Source organism: Odocoileus virginianus, chromosome 3 (assembly GCF_023699985.2).
Source record: "Odocoileus virginianus isolate 20LAN1187 ecotype Illinois chromosome 3, Ovbor_1.2, whole genome shotgun sequence".
NCBI lineage: Eukaryota > Metazoa > Chordata > Mammalia > Artiodactyla > Cervidae > Odocoileus > Odocoileus virginianus.
In genome coordinates, this window is record NC_069676.1 from 19,057,479 (window position 1) to 19,076,633 (window position 19,155).

The 19,155-nt window shown below is 59.7% G+C and overlaps 3 protein-coding genes across 9 annotated transcripts in view; 2 read left to right on the forward strand and 1 right to left on the reverse strand.

The window, feature by feature from the left end:
- DOT1L (DOT1 like histone lysine methyltransferase) overlaps positions 1–7,105 on the forward strand; it is a 51,574-nt gene extending 44,469 nt beyond the window's left edge. For 4 of the 7 annotated variants that reach the window (XM_020905957.2, XM_020905959.2, XM_070465022.1 and 1 more), the window contains 4 exons: positions 962–1,026; positions 1,403–2,317; positions 2,977–3,592; positions 4,748–7,105. In XM_020905957.2, the coding sequence (XP_020761616.2) occupies positions 962–1,026; positions 1,403–2,317; positions 2,977–3,557 (1,561 nt within the window). In that variant the 3' untranslated portion in view covers positions 3,558–3,592; positions 4,748–7,105. Of the gene's footprint in view, positions 1–961; positions 1,027–1,402; positions 2,318–2,435; positions 2,567–2,976; positions 3,593–4,747 lie in introns of those variants that run through there. The other 3 variants (XM_020905958.2, XM_070465023.1, XM_020905961.2) reach the window with 3 other exon arrangements.
- A 543-nt stretch (positions 7,106–7,648) lies between these two features.
- PLEKHJ1 (pleckstrin homology domain containing J1) lies at positions 7,649–9,951 on the reverse strand. Its single transcript, XM_020905963.2, has 6 exons — positions 9,759–9,951; positions 9,595–9,662; positions 9,360–9,426; positions 8,440–8,530; positions 8,294–8,357; positions 7,649–8,213 (listed from the first exon to the last, which is right to left on the reverse strand). The coding sequence occupies exons 1-6, from the start codon at positions 9,850–9,852 to the stop codon at positions 8,148–8,150; spliced, it is 450 nt and encodes a 149-aa protein (XP_020761622.1). The 5' UTR covers positions 9,853–9,951; the 3' UTR covers positions 7,649–8,147.
- Positions 9,952–10,340: 389 nt separating this feature from the next.
- On the forward strand, positions 10,341–19,133 carry SF3A2 (splicing factor 3a subunit 2). Its single transcript, XM_020905962.2, has 9 exons — positions 10,341–10,523; positions 14,746–14,910; positions 15,304–15,375; positions 16,197–16,243; positions 16,413–16,522; positions 17,357–17,406; positions 17,487–17,627; positions 18,045–18,113; positions 18,201–19,133. Exons 2-9 carry the CDS (start codon positions 14,785–14,787, stop codon positions 19,017–19,019), a joined length of 1,434 nt encoding a protein of 477 aa, XP_020761621.2. The 5' UTR covers positions 10,341–10,523; positions 14,746–14,784; the 3' UTR covers positions 19,020–19,133.
- Positions 19,134–19,155: the final 22 nt, after the last annotated feature.

Sequence of the window (19,155 nt, forward strand, 5' to 3'; positions counted from 1 at the left end):
TTGCTGGATCATGTGATGAGTCTGTGCTTAACTTTTAAGGACCCATCCGACTTCCCACAGCGGCTGCCCCATCTCCCTCCTGCCAGCTGTGCACGGGGCGCCAGTTTCTCCTCGTCCTCGCCCTCATGCGTCATCTTCTGGGTCTGTGTTCCATGCAGCAGCTCTGTCTCTCTGGGTGTGTGGTGGTGTCCTCTTGGTTCCGACCTCTTCTCCCCAGGGGCCAGTGGCAGTCCATGTCATCTCTTCCTTGGAGAGATGTCACATCACGGCCCGTGCGTGATTCGGGTTATGCTGCTAAGTCCTGAGAGCTCTTTATTTGTTCTCAGTGTGACCCCCTCCCCAGGTAGGGGCCTGCAGCTGTGTCCCCCGATCCTCGGTGTGTGGTCACTGTGCTGCTGGTGTCCATTGAGGCACAGGAGTGCTGTGTTCTGAACAGGCCCCGTGCACCATGTATTTGTGGTGTTTCTTTAGTCGGCTGTTCCCAGTGTTGTCTGAGTTCATTCTTCCACTTACAAACATTACACTGTGAAAATTCTGGATTATTTTGGGAGTTGTGTCTCTGGAGGTCATGGTCCTTTGGGACGGCCCCTAAGAATCCTGACATGTGAAGCCACACCATTATGTCACCGGTTGCAACTTGCTGGGGGGGTCATTATGTGCTCAGCACCATGTCATCCCCCTCCGCGGACGACACAGTCTTGAGGCTCAAGAGCCCGTTCCGCTCGGGGCCAGTCCTGCCTGGGGCTCCTGCATGTGTCTGTGTGTTGGGAAGTGGCATTCCTCCTCTGCTGCCGGGGCCCACACTCAGCCGTGTCCCCCTGCCACAGCCGGCATCGGGGGCCCTGACGGCAGATCAGACATCCCTGGCTCACGGCTCGTCTGGGCAATTCATTGTACACACACAGCACTCTGGTGTGCACGCGGATGGCAAACACTCATCCTCTTTTTCTTTTTCTGGTAGAATTGAAAGAAAAATTGCAACAATCTCCTTAGAAAGCAAGTCTCCACCAAAAACCTTGGAAAATGGTGAGTTCAGTGTGCACAACATTTGAGTCCTTGGCACCCATGCTAGGCTTGCTGCCTGGTCCCTGAGGACCCCACAGGGCTTCCAGAATTGTCCTGGGTTGTGCTGAGTACACACCTCCCCCGCCCCTTTCCCTGTGATGCGTGGGGCACTCTTGGTGCCACCTGGTTACTCGGGTACATGTAGTCCTCCCTGTGAACACGCCTTTCCTCCTGCTTAGCAGCCCTCTGCCCTCAGCTTCTCTGGCAGCCCCACCCTTGCCAGGCCCTTCTCCAAAGGGCCTTCTCTGTGTGGAGGCACTCTGAGCAGGCGGTGGTCTGAGATCCACGGCGTCTTACCCAGCCCCACCGCCCAGGCCTCAGCCATTGCCTCTCCCAGCAGGTGGCAGCCTAACGGGAAGGAAGGCACCGCTGGCCAGTGAGCCGGTCAACAGCAGCAAGTGGAAATCTACCTTCTCGCCCATCTCCGACCTGGGCCTGGCCAAGGCAGCCGACAGCCCGCTGCAGGCTGCTTCCGCTCTGAGCCACAACTCCCTGTTCGCTTTCCGGCCCAGCCTGGAGGAGCCCAGCGCGGCCGATGCCAAGCTGGCCACCCACTCCAGGAAGAGCTTCCCGGGCACACTGCCGGGGGCGGGCGGGCTGAGCCCCAGTAGCCTTCCTGCCAGCGGCTTCGCCCTGGGCGGGGGCCTAGCAACTGACCTCAGTTTACACAGCTTCAGTGATGGTGCTTCTCTCTCCCACAAGGCCCCCGAGGCAGCTGGCCTGGGTGCCCCCCTGAGCTTCCCCGGCCCACGGGGCAAGGAGGGTGGCGCCGCAGAGTCTGGCCCCTTTGCGAACAAGCGGCAGCTGGACGGACTGGGCCCGAAAGGCGAGGGGGGCCTTCCCACATGCGGACCCCCAGACAAGGCCTCAGCAGTGCATAGCAAGGCCGGCAAGGGTCGTGAGCGCGAGCCCGACGTCAAGAATGGCCACAACCTGTTCATGGCCGCCGTCGCCGCACCCCCTGCAGGCCTCCTCAGTGGCCCAGGTCTTGCCCCAGCGGCATCCTCGGCAGGTGGCGCAGCCCCGTCCGTGCAGACCCACCGCCCCTTCCTGGGCACCTTTACCCCCGGGCCACAGTTCGCGCTGGGCCCCATGTCGCTACAGGCCAACCTGGGCCCGTCTGTGCTGCAGTCCCTGTTCAGCTCCGTGCCCGCCGCTGGCCTGGTTCACGTCTCGACCGCCGCCACCAGACTGACCAACTCGCACGCCATGGGCAGCTTCTCCTCTGGGGTGGCCGGCGGCGCAGTTGGAGGTAGGCAGTGCGCTCCTGGCCACTTGGTCCCACCGGACCCGCTGGGGGACGAGCTGTGGGCCGCACATTGTCTCCGCCGCCCACCCGGACTGTTGGGTTTAACCACTGCTGTTTGCAGGTTCCCTTCCAGGGCCCCCTGAGGGGGGAGAGGCTGTGCCCGCGTGTCCCTTTGGGTCCACTTTGCGCCCGCCACCTCGTTCCTTTTCACGAAACGCAGCCGTGACGGTCGTGTGGGCAGAGCACTTGGGCGTGAGTCGGCTGTGCCAGGCTCTCTGGTCTGACCGCGCCCTCTGATTCTTAGAGGGACCGGCGCCATGACCGGGCTCTCCTTCCTCCTATGAGCTCACCCGGAAGGTCCGATGCAGCCGGCACTGGGACAGAGCGAGGGGCTGTGGTGCCCGCCACCCGCGTGCATGCAGGGTGGAGCAGAGTGCGGGGAGCCACAGGCTCCCGGCTCGCGTGGCACCGAGGTGGGGTGGGGTGGGGTAGGGTTCCAGGGCCTGGCGGTGGGCCCGCCCGTGCTCCCGCTGCCTGCGCTTTGCTGCACTTGTGCCCGCACGCGGAGCTGCAGCTGCCATCGCTTCCTCCTCCGCGCGCTGTTCTTGGCTCAGCTGGAGGTGCCCGCCTGTTGAAGCTGAGTTTTTCTCTCCTGTTTGCAGGTGTCTTTAACCACGCGGTGCCTCCCGCCTCCGCCCATCCGTTTGGAGCCAGTTTCGGCAGTGGGGCTGCATGTCGCAGCACCACGCTGAGCTTAACCCCGCCGCAGGCGGTGGCCAGCATCCCGGCCTCTTCCTTTCAGGCCCCGTCCTCTGCGGAGCCGAGGCCGCCCCCACCCCCTCCGCACCTGGGCCGGCCCCCTCCGGGGCAGCCCGCCCTCCATTCACCCCCCCATCCTAATGCCACCTTGCCTTCTCCCCCTGTGCTGCTCCCAGCTAACTCTGAGCCCGTGCTTCTGCAGAACCTCGCATCCCTCCCTGCTAACCAAGCTTTCTTACCCGCCTCCTCTGCTGCCTCTCTGCCGCCTGCTAACGCCTCTCTGTCCATCAAGCTCGCCTCCCTCCCGCACAAGGTGTCCCGCCCTTCCTTGACGGTGCACCACCAGCCCTTGCCTGGGCTGGCCCTGGCCCAGGCCACACCCGCGAACCCACAGGCCAGCTCCACGGGGCCGCCCGCCGTGTGGGTTTCCCTTGGCATGCCGCCTCCGTGTGCCGCGCGCCTTGCGGGGGTTAAGCCGCGATAAAGACCTTGCTTAGCTAGCAGTTCGTATTCTGTAAGGTAAGGCTAGAGCCCGACTAGGTGGCCGTGCTTCCCTTTGCAGAGAACAGGTGGGCCGGCGGGGCTCCTGGAAGGTCACGGGGCCAAGGCTGTGCTCCCACGACCAGGAGGCCAGGAGGCGTGAAGGCAGAGAGCCAGGGCAGCAAGGGAACCAGGGCATGGCTGGTCCCACTGCCTGTGGCCCCGCACCCTAGGTCTCCCAGGGAGAGCACCAGGAGGAGCAGGGCCAAGCTGGTGTCCTCCCTGTTGAGCTTGCCACCACCCTGGGCTTGGGTGTGGCCACCGGGGGCCCGGGCAGCTCCCGTGTGGGTTCTTGGGGGCCGTGGAGAAGCTCAGCAGTGCCTTTTGTGTGCTTGGGCCTGTCGCCCAGTGCTTGAACGCGCCTCATAGGGTTTTAGGAAAACTCAACGCATTCAAGGCCCCTGCTGCACTGCAGGCCTTCAGAGCATGGTCATCTGGTGGGCTCCTTAGCTAAAGGGCTTGCCTAGGGGGCGGCAGGGTGAATGTGGCACCAGCCACAGGAAGGAAGGCCCGGCGGGTGGGCAGTGTTCTGTCGTATGACTGAGGCCCAGCCACTCCCAGTGCCGCACCCACATCCCCGGGGTGAGGTCTAGAGCAGAAATGGGGCTTCAGGGCTGGGCTCAGGATCTGCCTATGTCCTCAGCTGTGTGTCGTGTGTTTAAGTGGAAACGAATGGGCAGCCGCTGGAGTCCGACGGCCTCCTGGTCAGGGTCTGCAGACAGCCTTACTTGAGGCCTAGGGCCGGGGCTGTGCCTTGGTAGTTGGAAAAACCCAGAAGGTGGGGCTGCTCAGCGTGCAGCGGCCGCCGGCCATCAGAGGAGCTAGAGAGGGCAGCTGAGCACATGGAGGCCAAGTCAGGCCCATGGTGGACATTGCTTCCCCTGCTGCCTGGGCCAGTCTCTCCCAGGGGCACGTAGGCTTATTGCCAGGCTGTTCACAGGCCTCTGGGAGCACTGCCCGAAAGGGGACCTGGGGACAGGCCTAGGGTGTGGCTCAGGGTCCTACGGCCACCACGTGCGTCGTCTGTCGGTCCGTCTGTCCGTCAGCGGCTCTGGCTCCCGACTTGGGGCAGCGCCGGGCCGTATGGGCGAGGGGCTAACGCTGTGCCGCCTTTCTTCCCACGTGTGTCCGCAGGTAACTAGGATTTCTACCTCAACCGCGAGACTATGCAAGTGCGGGTTGGGCCGGCGGCGTGGGGCCCCCCACAGGACGGCGAGGACGGATGGAGGCCAGAGAACAGGCTCTACTGTGAATCAGCGCCGCGCAGACCTGCGGAGACGGCTCGCTGGGGCCCAGCTCCAGCCTGTACTTTCCATAGTTTTAGATAAAGTATTTATCGTTTTTTAAAAAGTATAAACAACTTTGACTTATTTTATTCCACCGAAGCCGTAAAGGCAACCTATTGAGAGATGTAGATACTATATGTGAAAGGATCTATGTAAAGACGTCCATCCGCCCGAGGACTGGCCGCCGCGGGGACCGCCAGCCGCCCGGTGCTATCTCGTCGCAGGCCGGCCTCCACGCTCTTGGTGCTGACTCTCGGGGTTGACCAATGCCGACGCCAGGCCCTGTGCCTGCCCTGTTTATCTAACGCTCTTCCTATACCAAAGGCCCCAGCTCCGGGTGGAGGCCCGCCCCGCCTCGCACTGTGAACGGCCTCGCTCGGCTCCTGGGTCCACATCACACCTTTGGCATAGGAATGGTGACCGCGCGGCCAGGCTGCAGCGGGGTGCCTCGATGAGGGGACCCGTTTGAGTGGTGCTCGCGAGGAGGGTCTGGAACCCGCCGTGTGACAAGTGCATTTACTTTTGTACGTCTCTGCTCGTCCGGTCCCGTGCCACGGCTGCCCAGGGAGGGTCAGCGCCAGTGGTAGCTGGGGACGCGGGTGGTTAGTCGTGGGTGCCTGGTGTGTCTACAGGGGAGTCACGCTGACGGGTGACAGTATTTTATAGAGATGTGATGAAAATTTATAAATTTCATAGACTTGAATTCATTTATTTTTAGACTGTATGATGAATACACAGTAAACTAAAGAGAAAAAGAACGAAAGAAAAGTGAGGGGAAACCTTGCTGTTTATTCAAGTGCACAGAGGTGCTGGCCCAGGGCACAGCTGGCCCACCCACCCACCACCCCGCAGCTGGAGTGACACTCTCCCCCCAAGCACCCCCGCCCCCAGCAGCCACAGTAGTGCTGCGGGGGGATGTGGTGGGGTGGCAGGGCAGGAGGGCTGGTCCCTGAGGCTCCGCGGTGGTGGGTGGGGCTCTCCGTCCTCTGCACAGCATCTGTGACTGTGCTGGGTCCTTGGTGCAGCGGTGTTGTCTGTGTGCCTCCCTGGAAGGGCCAGTGTTGGCCAAAGGTGCTGGCAGGGGGCCCAGACCCCAAGGTGGGCATTCAGAGCCCTGTCCTCAGGTGCTCACCGCCCCCACCACCAGGTGGCACCCCCCAAGGAGAGCAGGAGGTGGGCCTCCACATAGGGATCTAACCTGAGCCTTCCCCAGCCTGGCCACCACCCACCCCTGCAGAGTGGGGCCCTCTGCTGTCCCTGAGGATCAGTATGGTAGCCGAGCCCCAGCCCGCCTCCTCATTCCTGGGGTGAGTCTGGAGCCAGCCTTTCTGGCAGGTGGAGGCCCCGCGAGATACAGGCCACAGGGTCAGAGCAGGACAGTGTCCCACCTCTGGCCACCTCTGCACTGCTCAGAGCAGCAGTTGAAGCTGGAGATGGAGCCCTCCTCCTGTGACCACCGGCCCTGCCCTGCCCCCTCCACCCCAGGTCGGTGCTCCTGGTGGGTGTGTGATGGTGCTGTCCTGCCCCCTGCCCCCACCCCTCTTCAAGAGGCTCCCCACCCCCAACAGAAAGCTGCGGGGCTGCCTGAGGAGCCCCATCTGAACAAATGACACTGTACACAAACACTGCATGGCTTGCGGGCCACCATGCCTTGTCTGCCCTCCAAGCTACAGGGACAGACACGTGCACAGGGCCTGCCCCACAGCGGGGCCAGCTTGGCCTCTCCACACCCACCATCCGGCCCCAGCCCCTTGCCTGGGCCTGGGTGCCGCTGCCACGGGAAGGAGGGGGCGCCAGGGTGCTGGGCGTGGGGAGGAGCCCCGCTGCTGCTGTTGACCCGGGCGCTCCACTCCACTCCAGGAAGTCCGATGGCTATGGTCGCTTTGCTCAGGAAACCCTAACAGTGAAGACACCCTCTGGTCAGGGGACACAGCCCTCCATTTAGCTACAAGTCAAATCGTGACCTATTTAAGATTCCCCCATTATTTATCCTGCCCGTCCACTGTAGGACTGTTTGTTCTCACTCACACATCCATCCACGCTCGCTCTGTCACACCTTGGTTTGTAATGCAGATGGGCTTTGCTTTGTCGTTTCGGTAACCTGTGTTTCAGTTGGGGCGCTAACTCCCCTCGCTTCCCAAGGGAACCCCACTGCACTGCATATCCATCTCTAGACGCTGTAATAAAATACCTGTTTTCACTTGAACCTAGTCTGGCAGCAGTGTTTCTTCCTGGTGATGACACAGCAAGGTCCGAGAGTGCACAGGGCCCAGGGCCGTGCTCACGGTCCCCAGGCAGGGAGGACGGCCGCTCCCAGTAGAGGCCCACCTGCTCCTGAAGACAGGCACCATGGCCGACAGACAAGTTACAACTTCCCGCACCTGGCCTCAGAGGCCCAGCCCCTGCTCGAGGGCTGACGACTATGACCAGGTCAGGACCACCCAGGGCAGCCTCCTTTTAGCCTTCCTAAACTGACTTAGGGACCTTAACGCCACCAACAAACCTTCCTGAGGTCCTGCTGGCACTCAGACGGGGGCCTGTGAGCGCCAGAAGCCCTGTAGGCCAGGTCCCAGCCCCCCTTGCCCTTCCTGGCTCCGGGTTCCAGGTCTCCCCACTCTGTTGCTCCCAGGCACTTCAACCTTGAACCTGGGGAGGGCCTCACTTCCCTCAGGAGCAGCTGTGCAGATGCAGGACAGGCGCGCGGCAGAGGACACATGTCCCTCTCTGCAGTCACAGCACCACTGGCCCGTATGGAAAAGAGGTACCTTTATTTGAACAGAATATACTGGCCACCCCAAAGGCGAGCCTTCCAGCTCTGCCCAGAGGCGTCTGGCCAGGGCCTGCCCCTTCAGCAGGAGAATTCACAGCGGCCCCAGCACGGCCCCACGCCCTTCACAGCTTCACCTAACTTTATACATTCAGCCTGCCCAGCGCAGGAGAGTTGTACCTGCCAGACCCTGGGTCAACGGACCCAAAGGGCGGGGCACAGCTCCGGGAGGGGGCACTGGTCCCCTGGCAGCAGCAGGCGGCACCAAGGTACCAAACCAGTCCAGTGGTTCCCAGTGTGTCTAGAAGACACTTGCTGGGTGGTTTCTCCCAACAAGGCAGCCCCTGCCCACCCTGGGGCGTTTGAAGTCTTTAAACCAAGATACTTCCACAGCAAATCCACGGTTGGCCAGGAAACCTGGGGCCGGGAGGGCAGAGAGGCCTTGTCCAGCAACAGCACAGCTGGGGAGCCCCACCCGGCCTCATGCCTTCAGGCTGCTCAGCTGGAACCTGGCCTCCTCTGATATGCCAAACTGTTCCAGGGGGTCCTGCGTGGGTGGACGACAAGGCGGGGAGGGAGTAAGCCTGAGCCCAGGAGGCCCCCACCCCCCCCCGCCCCCATGCACACCTTGCCAGTCATCTTCTGGATCTCGTTTCTGTAGAAAATGAGGCTCCTCCGCATGAATTCATAACTAGAAAGGAAAGCTGAGTGAGCCCCCAAGGCCCCGCACTGCCCTAGGCTCCGCCTGGCCCTAGACTCTGTCAGCACCCCACCTGGCTCGACGCAGCGCAGCCATCCACTCCTGACACTGCTCTTCACTGCAGCACTCGAAGTGGTACTTCCTCTCTGGGTCCTCCAGGAAGCCTGGGAAGGGAGCAGCCCCCATGTGTCCCCGCTCCCTCCCACCCAGGCCTCAACTTCCTTTTCCAGCCCTGGCCTGGGCCCACTGCTTCCGAACAGCTGACTGTAGGTTGAATCGTGTCCCCCAAAAAACGTACATTCACATCTTAGATCGTGTATTTCCCAAGACAGGGACTCTATCTGGACGTAGAGTCACTACAGGCCTAGGTAGTTAAGCGGTTAAGCTGAGCTCACACCGCAGGAGGGTGAAAAACTGCTGTTAAGAAAAGCCGAACCTAGACCTGACCACACAAGGGAGAAGATCCCAGAAAATGAAGGCAGAGACGGGGAGATGTTTCTACAAGACAGTTCTGCCAACGAACCCTCCAGAAGCTGGGCAGATTCTCCTTCAGAAGGAAGCAACCAGGCTGACATTCTGAAGTCAGACTTCTCCCCGCCCAGAACTGGGAGGAATATATTTTTCCTATTTAAGCCTCCCAGTCTGTGACACTTTCTTGCGGACTCCCGGGGAAACTAGTAGAAGCTCTATCTTTCCTCCTGCAGACCCCACCCTCTCAAAAGCACCGAGGAGAAAACAGTCCCGGTTCCCCAGCACAAGCCCAGCTCACAGGAGAAATGGAACGGTTGCAGCGAGGCACGCCGGGAGAGAAATGCTCCCCAACAAGACGAGGGCGGCCGTTCGGGTCACTTCTGTCTAGATTACCAGGCTCCACGGGAGGAGACAGCGCGTGAGGCCGCCGGGACACTGCACTCAGCCTCTAGGGACTTAGGTGGGGCCACGCAGGGGGGTGGGTGGGGGGGGACAACCAGCCTTGTCCCAGGCCGCACTCACTGATGGAGAAGCCGCTGGGCTCTTCCTGAGTGACTCTGCAGTGCTCCAGCAGCAGGGCTCCAATGGGCTGCGGGCAGACAGGCGCATGGGGGAGGGACCCCGGGAAGCCGCCCGCCCCCTGCCCCGCCCCCGATTCCCAAGCCCGCCCTGCTCCTACACCGGACCTCGACCCCGCCCCACCCCCGACTCCGAACCCCGAACCTAACCCCCACTGGAGTCCTCCCCAGCACCCTACCTCCGCCTCGTCCGTCCGGAAGTAGAAAAGGAAATTGACCACCAGCTTCACCAGCCGCCGCTTCACCACTGCGAGCACAAGGCGGGATCGCGCGGGTTCAGCACCTGCCCACTCCCGCCCCTTCAGCCGCCCGCCCGCCCGCTCCGGCGTCCCAGACCGCTCACCGCTGCCTTTCTTGGGTCCCCGCATGCCCAACTCGGCTGCCATCTCGGCCGGCTGCCGGGACAGCGCCTGCAGCTCCTTCTCGTTATAGCGCATGGCGCCGCCGGTACCCAAAACGCGGAACGCCGGCCGCGCCCTCCCGGCCGCCGTCCCAACTCTCGCAGATGCCGGCGCCAAAAGAGTCCCACGGCGCCGTCCCGGAAGCGCAGCCGGAGCTACTACGCCTGCGTGCTCCCGGCCGCTCAGTCTGTCAATCACCGGCGTGTGGCGGAAGCGTCTCGGGGGCCGTTAAGACGGAGCGGGAACTTCCTGGGGTGAACGGGACTATAGACAAAATGGATGGTGTCATATATGACCACATAATAACGTGAACCCGGGATGGGAACAATAAAGCATTCCCACGACCGGTGGCACCCCTTACTCAAACGAACAGGGGCCAGAGGTGGGAGGCGAATCGCAACTATCCTCCCCGCGAGAACTGGCTCCCCGAGTGGTATTGACGGAAAGAACGAAGTAATCTGACACGCACGAGCGCTTCGACTTCCGGCTTGCACTCCGCTCCCCGCTTTCCTTCAGCCTATAAGCGTCTCGCCCGCGCCATTGGGCGGGCCGGGCATGCGCACACAGGAGGCCCCGCCCTTCCTGTCCCCGGAAGTGCTTTCTCAGCTCTCGGCGCGCGTGCGCAGGACGAGGTCATCGCCGTGGCTGCGGCGCCTGAATAGACCAAGGCAGTGTGTGAGGAGCCCGTGGATTTGACGAAATCGTCGGTGAGGATTAGGAGTGGTGCGGGAGTAGGGCGGCGGCCCAGGGGGACTCCTTGGAGGGGAGTGGCTGAAGTGCTGGGTTGAGGGCGGCACCGGCTCTCTACACGCCGGGCGCTGGGCCGGCCCAACACCCCCGCCCTCCCGCAGGGAGCTCCTGCTGCTAAGGCCCGTTGGGTCGGGTCGGGTCGGGTCGGGTCGCAAGGAACCCGGGGCGCCTTCCCTGAGTCTGTTGGTTTGCTGGATTTGTGGTCCGGGGCTCATCTGGTTCCGGTAATGGGTGAGGGTGACGGCACCCCTGGTTCCAGGCCCGCCGAGGAGTGAGGAAGGTCCTGAGGCGGAGCTCTTGGCGCGGGCCCAAGAGCCCGTTAACTAGGCCCGTTTAGCGAGCGAAGCCCGGAGTTTAAATGACTTCTCCACTTGTCACTCCGGGATCCCGGCCCCTTCTCCCTTTTGCCCTTTGGCAGCTGAGTACGACCGACCCGAGCTTGTAAATAGTCTGAGTCGGGTGTAGAAGTGGTCTCTCAGCTTCCTCCCGTGACTGCTGAGGTCTCATTTCTGCCTCCCCCTCACCCGCTGCAGCCTCATCCTTCATACCATGGATGTGGTTATAGATCCTGAGCTTTAGTCAAATCGTCAATCTTATTTTCTAGGGTTGAAAATAGCTTTCGCTGCTCAGGCGGGTACTGTGTTGAACTGTGCTGCTTTGTGGGGTACTGTTTTGCTCACCACCCTTCCTCCAGAGCCCTTTCCTTTTTTCATTCTTCCTATTCGTCTGATTTTCTTTGCTGGTTATTAATTTTTGTCTCAAAGCATCATCATTTCACACGCCTTGTTTTTCAGTCGTGTCTGACTGACCCCATGGGCTGCAACACGTCAGGCTTCCCTGTCCTTCACTATCTCCCAGAGTTTGCTCAAGCTTGTGTCCATTGAATCAGTGATGCCATCCAACCATCCCATCCTCTGCCTCCCCCTTCTTTCGCGGTCAGTCTTTCCAGGCATCAGGGGCTTTTCTGATGAGTCGGCTCTTTGCAAGCCTATTGGTTGTAGTTTCCCACGGGTTGAAACAGTGGATGTCTTTTTTTTCCTTTCCTGCCTGCAAACTTCGCTCTCAGTGCTGGCATCTTCCTGTTCCACTCAGGACTGGAGCTCTACCTGGCAGCTGAATAGCTATCCTAGAACCTTCTGTTCAGGCTCCCATGGGCTGGTTTCTGTTTTCAGTCTCACTGTCTCCTCTTTTTTCATCAGAGCTCTTCAGGTAGGTTTTGAAGAAGTTGACTCATTTGTTCAGTTTGAGCCCTCGCTTTGATGAAAATGGCTTTATCCATTCTCACAGTTAGAAGTGTGGGTGTAAAGTTCTAGATTGAAAGCCCCTGATGGGAATTGGGAAAAGCCTTGCACTGCCTTACGTGTTCTGAAGGTTCTCATCTCATCCTGGTTTCTGATCTCTTGTTTCTGATTTTTTCTTCCATCTGCTAGGAACTTTTAGTGCCATTAAACTTCATGGTCTATTTATAGGAGAGTTTTTTATTCTTTTAGGTTGTTTCTTTGATAATACTCTTCATGTTTTTTGTTTCTCTTTCCTAGTTTTTATTTTGTATTTGGACTATAGTTGAGTAACAGTGTTGTGCTTCAGGTGTACAGCGAAGTGAATCAGCTATACACGTATACATACTCATTGTTTTTCACTTTTTTTCCTGTATAGGTCGTTATAGAGCACTGAGCAGAGTTTTCTGTGCTCTGTATACAGTAGTTTCCTATAGGTTATATCTGTATTAAATATAGTAGTGTGGCCACGTTTTGTTTTCAGTTCAAAATTTCTAGCTTCTTGCTTTGTCTCCTGTTACCCTGTTACTTTGCTATTGTTTATTTTCCTGTTCTTCATGATAGCTTTGATTCTTACCTTCAGGCACTCATATTCAGTGGGTTGTTAGGCTCATCGCATCTTTGCTTAAAGGGTTTGTCTGGTGTTAACTGGCCATGCTAACCTGTGGCATCCTATTCTAGTTTCGAGCTGTGAAAACATCGCCCATCGTCCAAGAGGATGTTAACATTTTCTGTTGAGCTTTTCACTGAGTTTCCTTTTTCCTCGATACACGCATTTCTTCACGTCTGTTTAGACATCAGTTCTGCGTGGAGAACGGTGCTTCTCTAGTGAGCACAGTGGGCCTGGCAAAGTGCTGGGGTTTGGGGGATGCAGAGCCCCCAACTTTCAGTGTCTGAGAATACTGTCTCTGGTGCTCTCTCCGCAGAAAAAACTTCTGATCTCCCCTGTCCCTTGGACTGGGGACTCTAGCCGGGTCTCCTGCCTGCTGGACACAGGCCAGGTTGCGGGGGGGGGGGGGGGAGTGGGGGGCAGCACTGCTGCTCAACGGGCAGGCACTGATCGACCTGGTCTTACCCCAGCCTCTCTGAGATTCCAACAGGTAGGCTGGTGAGTGATTAAGTATCTGTCTGTGTTTGGGTTTCCTGAGTTGGTCAGATTCTGCTTGCAGGCTTTCATGACACCATGGCATGTTCTTCTGGCTGGTGTTGGAGAAGACTCTTGAGAGTCCCTTGGACTGCAAGGAGATCCAACCAGTCCATCCTAAAGGAGATCAGTCCTGGATATTCATTGGAAAGACTGATGTTGAAGCTGAAACTCTAATACTTTGGCCACCTGATGCAAAGAGCTGACTCAGTTGAAAAGACCCTGATGAAGGGAAAGATTGAGGGCAGGAGAAGAAAGGGACGACAGAGGATAGGATGGTTGGATGGCATCACCGACTCAATGGATATGGGTTTGGGTGGACTCTGGGAGTTGATGATGGACAGGGAGGCTTGGCGTGCTGCACTTCATGGGGTCTCAGAGTCGGACACGACTGAGCAACTGAACTGAACGAAGGAACTGGCTGTCCCCAAACTGACTGGAACTCTTGGCTCTGTTAGTGTTTTTTGCCTTTACCAGTTGATGACTCTGGGTAGCCTTGTGTGTAGTAAAAAGAGTCAGGCCTGGTAATTCTGCAGCCAGCTAGGTCACCCTACTGGTCACCCGACATGAGGTTTTCATAAACTCATCAAGTTGTAGGGCAAGTCAGTGGCACAGCTGGCTAGTGCAGCAAACCATCAGTGGCTTACATGACATGAGTTTGCACTGCATCTATATGGTCAGAAACTCAACACTAGTCTCACTGGGTTTTATTCCCTCTGGAGGCTTCAGGGGAGCACCGGCTCCTGCTGAAAGACATGTACTTTCCAGCTTCTAGAGGCGCTGCATCCCTGGCTCACAGCCAGCAGAGCAGCATCCCCTGTGTCTGCCTCTGATCTTCCCCCTCCCTCTTATAAGGACCCTATGATGACAGTGGGCCCCCCGGGGAATCAAGGGTCGTATCCATCTCAGGGACCTAACTTAATCCCACCTGCAAAGTTCCCTCTGCTGCGTGAGGTGATGTGTCCAGGCACCCCAGGGAGCAGGACAGGTACATCTTTGGGGGTTCACACTCCTGGGCCCCATTCCTGTGAGCTTACCCTAAAAGAGTCAAGGTACTGTGGGTTTAAACCAGGGGCCTGGGGCCAGCATTGACAGTGAAGAGAATATAGGATGAGAGAAGGTACCTGAGGTTGGATCTGAACTGAACCTGGAGGAGTATGAGAAACTGTAGGAAAAAGTATCTGGACAGCTTGACAGGGATGTGGAGGAGAAATCAAGGGCCTGGAAGAGTCTGCCTCAGCCGCAAACGAGCTGTGACTGTCTTGTGTGTTAGGCAGTGGGAGTTGGGGGTGGACAGGTAGCCGGATGTGTTCTTTGTTCCAGCAAATGTACTGCTGTATCAGAGAAGTAGAGTTTAGGTTGCGGGAAGGAAGTGTAGATGAGCAGAAAAGGGATTCAGAGGAGGGAGTGAATAGTGTGGGCCAGGGCAGTTTGGGAAGGCTTCTTAGAGGAGATGGAACTAGTTAGTGAGAACTCAGCCTCCTCTTCTCTGTTGCTGTTTTGGGTCCCTGGGCCTTTGCACTCCTCAGTCAAAGAGATCTTCCTCTCTGGCCCACCCCCACTGTCACCTGGAGAAGCCTCGTTTCTCCTGTTTTTCTTTCCTCGTTCCCATGTGCCGGACCCAGCATGGGCCCTCAGCTACTGGAAGACAGGTGGTGAAGCCAGGGCTGGGGGTGGTGAGACCGGGGAGGGGTGAGGCCAGACCAGGAGGGTGAGATCTCACACATAGTCTCACCAGCCGCCCCTTGGCCTTCACAGGTTTCTCCCCTGGTCTGACAGAGTGCCCACGGTCTCACCATGGACTTCCAGCATCGCCCCGGGGGCAAGACCGGGAGCGGGGGCGTGGCCTCCTCCTCCGAGAGCAACCGGGACCGCAGGGAGCGTCTGCGACAACTGGCTCTGGAAACCATTGACATCAATAAGGTGTGCACCCACCTGCCCATCCTGAAGCAGCAGCTCAGTGCCCTCCAGACCACAGTCTCCCCAGGCCTGGGGTTGCCCTGCCTGCTTCTCTCCTCTGCCTGCATCCGGCTTGTGCTGCAACACGAGGAGCCCTGTCCCGGCCGGGGAGATGGAGGATCAACAGTGCACCTTCAGCTCTGCCTCTTCCTAGACCCCACGCCGCCACCAGTGTGGGGCTGGGGGCTTCCAGGGGACCCCTCTCCGGGGCTTGCTGCAGAGGCAGGCAGTCAGCCCTAGCCCCGTACAATGGACCCTGTGGGATCCCCAGGGCGGTGGTGCTGACTTGGGGCCTGCACCTTGTCCTCCATCCGTGAGCGTCTCCCCCACTGCCTGACGCATGTGCTTCCTCTGCAGGACCCCTACTTCATGAAGAACCACCTGGGCTCCTATGAGTGCAAGTTGTGCCTGACGCTGCACAACAATGAGGTGCGTCTTTCTCAGGGAGGCATTGGCTTCAGAGCCCTGCTGTGCCCAGCCTCCTAGCCTCCTCCCTGCACGGGCACTGGGACAGCCAACGTGGGTTCTCTGCTTCCATCCATCCGTTTCCTGTAACATCAGCGGCTCCGATATCACAGATGTGCGTCTGCAAATGTGGGGATGCCCATGATGTCCACGTGGGGCGGGAGGTCTGGAAGGCGTGGCTTCTAGTTTGAGACTTTAAGCAAGTGTCAGTTTGATGCTTGCTTCCACTGGGCTCCTGCCCTTCACCATAAGCAGGTCCTCTCTGTCCTTTTCTGTGTGTGGAGGACATACTTTCTGACCAGTTGGTTCACAGCTCTAGACAGCTGCACTGAGCTGAATAGTCTCAGATGGGAGCACCTCCTTGCGGCTTTGGGGCTCCCCCTTCTCTGTGAGGGACCATCCTGGACACAGGGTCCCTGTGGGTCAGAAAAGCCTCCAGTTGAAAACTGCTGATGCGCGTGTCTTCTCCCTGGGACATCATTGAGATGGAATCAAAGGGCATGTTTATTCCAGGTGTCCCCACCACTGCCCCGCAGTATCCACTGGCCCCACCCACACCCTGGCAGCCACAAGACTGCTATGTACCCCCTGCCGCCCAAGACTCTCATCATCTCTGGCTTTTGAGCATCTCATCCCCCTGTGTGCAGACCCACTAGAGCTCACATGTTCAGTAGCCATCAGGTGCCCGTCAGCGCTGAGCCCTGTGGATGAGGCAGGCCCAGGCGGGGACATCGGGCACCACCCCATCACTGTGTCCTCAATTGCACATTCCTCTCATGTTCCAGGGGAGTTACCTTGCACATACCCAGGGGAAGAAACATCAGACCAACTTGTAAGTACCTGGCACCTCTTCCCGTGCCTGCTGTCACGCTACCTGACTCCTCTTTCCCTCACCTCACATCTCCAAGGTCGGCCGGGGATGGGGCGCTCCTGGCGCCTGGGGCTGTGGCCTTGGTGGCCTGTGAGGAGGGGCCTCAACACTGTGTCTGTCCTGCCTGCAGGGCCCGGCGAGCGGCCAAGGAGGCCAAGGAGGCCCCCGCCCAGCCAGCACCGGAGAAGGTCAAGGTGGAAGTGAAGAAGTTTGTGAAGATCGGCCGCCCGGGCTACAAAGGTAACTTGTCATGGCCTTGGCGGGCAGTCCCTCACCCACCCCCAGCCTCACCAGTGGCCTCAGCTTCCATTTGAGGCTTCCTGCCCTGAGGGCGGGGGCCGTAGTATCTCCTCTGCTCTTTACACTCCTAGCAAAGGTGGGTGAGTGGGTGGGAGGGGACTGCGGGCCCTGGTTTAGTCCATTCCTCTGACATTAGAACTGGGTGCTGGCACTTTTTACCTGGGGAGAGAGGAAGGGAAAGGGGAGGCTCACCTGGGTCAGCAGCTGCAGAGGATCGGGTTGCTATGGGGGTGGGGGGGGGGGGAGGCAGGCCTCCTGGCAGGTATTCTTACTGAAGTGGACACACCCTGTGTATGGCTGGCGTCTCAGACAAGACATGGCTTGGGAAGGCCCGGGGGTGGTCCTGCTTGGTGAGCCAGGGCGAGGGTGGCACTACCCTCAGGGAGGCCACCACACGCCTTTTGGTTAGTCTGGGTCATCTGGCCTCTTCCTGGGTGTGGCAAGGAGACACTGAGGGCACGTGAAGGGCCCCGGGGCTGTGTGGACAGCAGCCCAAAGCAGCAGAGCTGGGGAGTGATGGGTGCCTGGTCCCAGAACGCCTGGGGGGGGGGGGTGGGCAGCGGGGGCCCACCCTCTGCCCCCACCTGGGTGCTATCAGCTGGCCTGACATCAGGCATCAGGGAGGGCACAGCCCTCCCACCCTTGGGCCAATGACTGCTAGTTGCCCAGCCAGGTGACCTCCCCCTCCCTGCCAAGCCGGCTCTCCCATTCACGGGTGACATGAGGCCAGTCCTAGGACCCCGTTACTGGACCTGACATCCTCCTGTGTTGCAGTAACCAAGCAGAGGGATACAGAGATGGGCCAGCAGAGCCTCCTTTTCCAGGTGAGCAAAGGCCAGGGACCCTTTGTCCTGAGGGGAGGGGCCCTTGAGAGGCAGTGCTGTCACTGGCCATGTCCCCACAGATCGACTACCCCGAGATTGCTGAGGGCATCATGCCCCGACACCGCTTCATGTCTGCCTACGAGCAGAGGATTGAGCCCCCGGACCGGCGCTGGCAGTACCTTCTCATGGCCGCTGAGCCCTATGAGACCATTGCCTTCAAGGTAGCTCGCTGGGACCCCGGAGGGTCCTGCAGGGTCTGCTCCATCCAGGCAGCTGGCTCCCGGCCCACTCCAGGTGCCCGCTCTGGGCCCTTGCCTCCTGAGGGGTTGTCAGAAGACGATGCAGAGCAAGGGCAGGGGCTGGGTGTCCACCATGAATCAGAGACCCTGGCGTGGCCCCACCAGTGAGGTGTCCCTGTTACCAGGCTGTCCAGGGACTCTGTGACCTCGTCCTATCCTCATATATGTTAATGAAAGAGGGTAGATTGCAACTTCCCTGGGTGGCAGGACTGTTAAGCAGCGGAGCAAGAGTGTTAGCTGTCACCCACACATCAGACCCTGTTCCCTCACAGAAGGGCCTCCTGGGCCAGGCCATCTCATGGTCTTAAGGGCCTGTCTCTGCCCCTGTACCCCGCACAGGTGCCAAGCAGGGAAATAGACAAGGCTGAAGGCAAGTTCTGGACTCACTGGAACCGGGAAACCAAGCAAGTGAGTCACTCCGTGTCCACGTAGTTCCCCATCCTTCTCCCAACCCAAAGCCCCTGGGACCCTGCTCAGTTACTCTTGTCTGTCCAGTTTTTTCTCCAGTTCCACTTCAAGATGGAGAAGCCGCCAGCCCCACCAAGCCTTCCTGCTGGGCCTCCTGGGGTAAAACGGCCCCCACCCCCACTGATGAACGGCCTGCCCCCTCGCCCACCACTACCAGAGTCGCTGCCCCCGCCCCCACCAGGAGGCCTGCCCCTGCCACCCATGCCACCTAGCGGGCCTGCACCCTCAGGACCCCCAGGCCCTCCTCAGCTGCCCCCACCGGCTCCTGGGGTCCACCCACCGGCACCAGTGGTCCACCCACCAGCCTCTGGGGTGCATCCCCCTGCTCCTGGAGTCCATCCTCCAGCTCCTGGGGTCCACCCCCCAGCACCAGTGGTTCACCCACCAGCATCTGGGGTCCACCCCCCTGCTCCAGGGGTCCACCCCCCAGCCCCGGGAGTCCACCCTCCTGCTCCGGGAGTCCACCCTCCAGCCCCAGGGGTCCATCCTCCCCCATCTGCTGGTGTTCACCCCCAGGCACCAGTGGTGCACCCACCAGCTCCTGCAGTTCACCCCCAGGCTCCGGGGGTGCACCCAACTCCTGCAGTTCACCCCCAGGCTCCAGGAGTCCACCCACCAGCCCCAGGGGTCCACCCACCAGCCCCTGGGATCCACCCCCAGCCTCCTGGGGTCCACCCCCCTCCTCCTGGGGTCCATCCTCCGGCCCCTGGGGTCCATCCCCAGCCGCCTGGGGTTCACCCCTCAAATCCTGGGGTGCACCCCCCAACGCCCATGCCCCCGATGCTGAGGCCCCCGCTGCCCTCCGAAGGCCCTGGGAACATTCCTCCCCCTCCCCCCACCAACTGAAAAGCCATCCTAACAAGTCTGGTTTGGTTTTCCTGGGTTTTGCCCTCAGAGTAGAGTTTTTTTGTACTGGGCTGGGTATCCCCAGAGCTCATTAAAGAGTCTGCTGACCATGAACTGGACTGCTGTGTCAACCTGT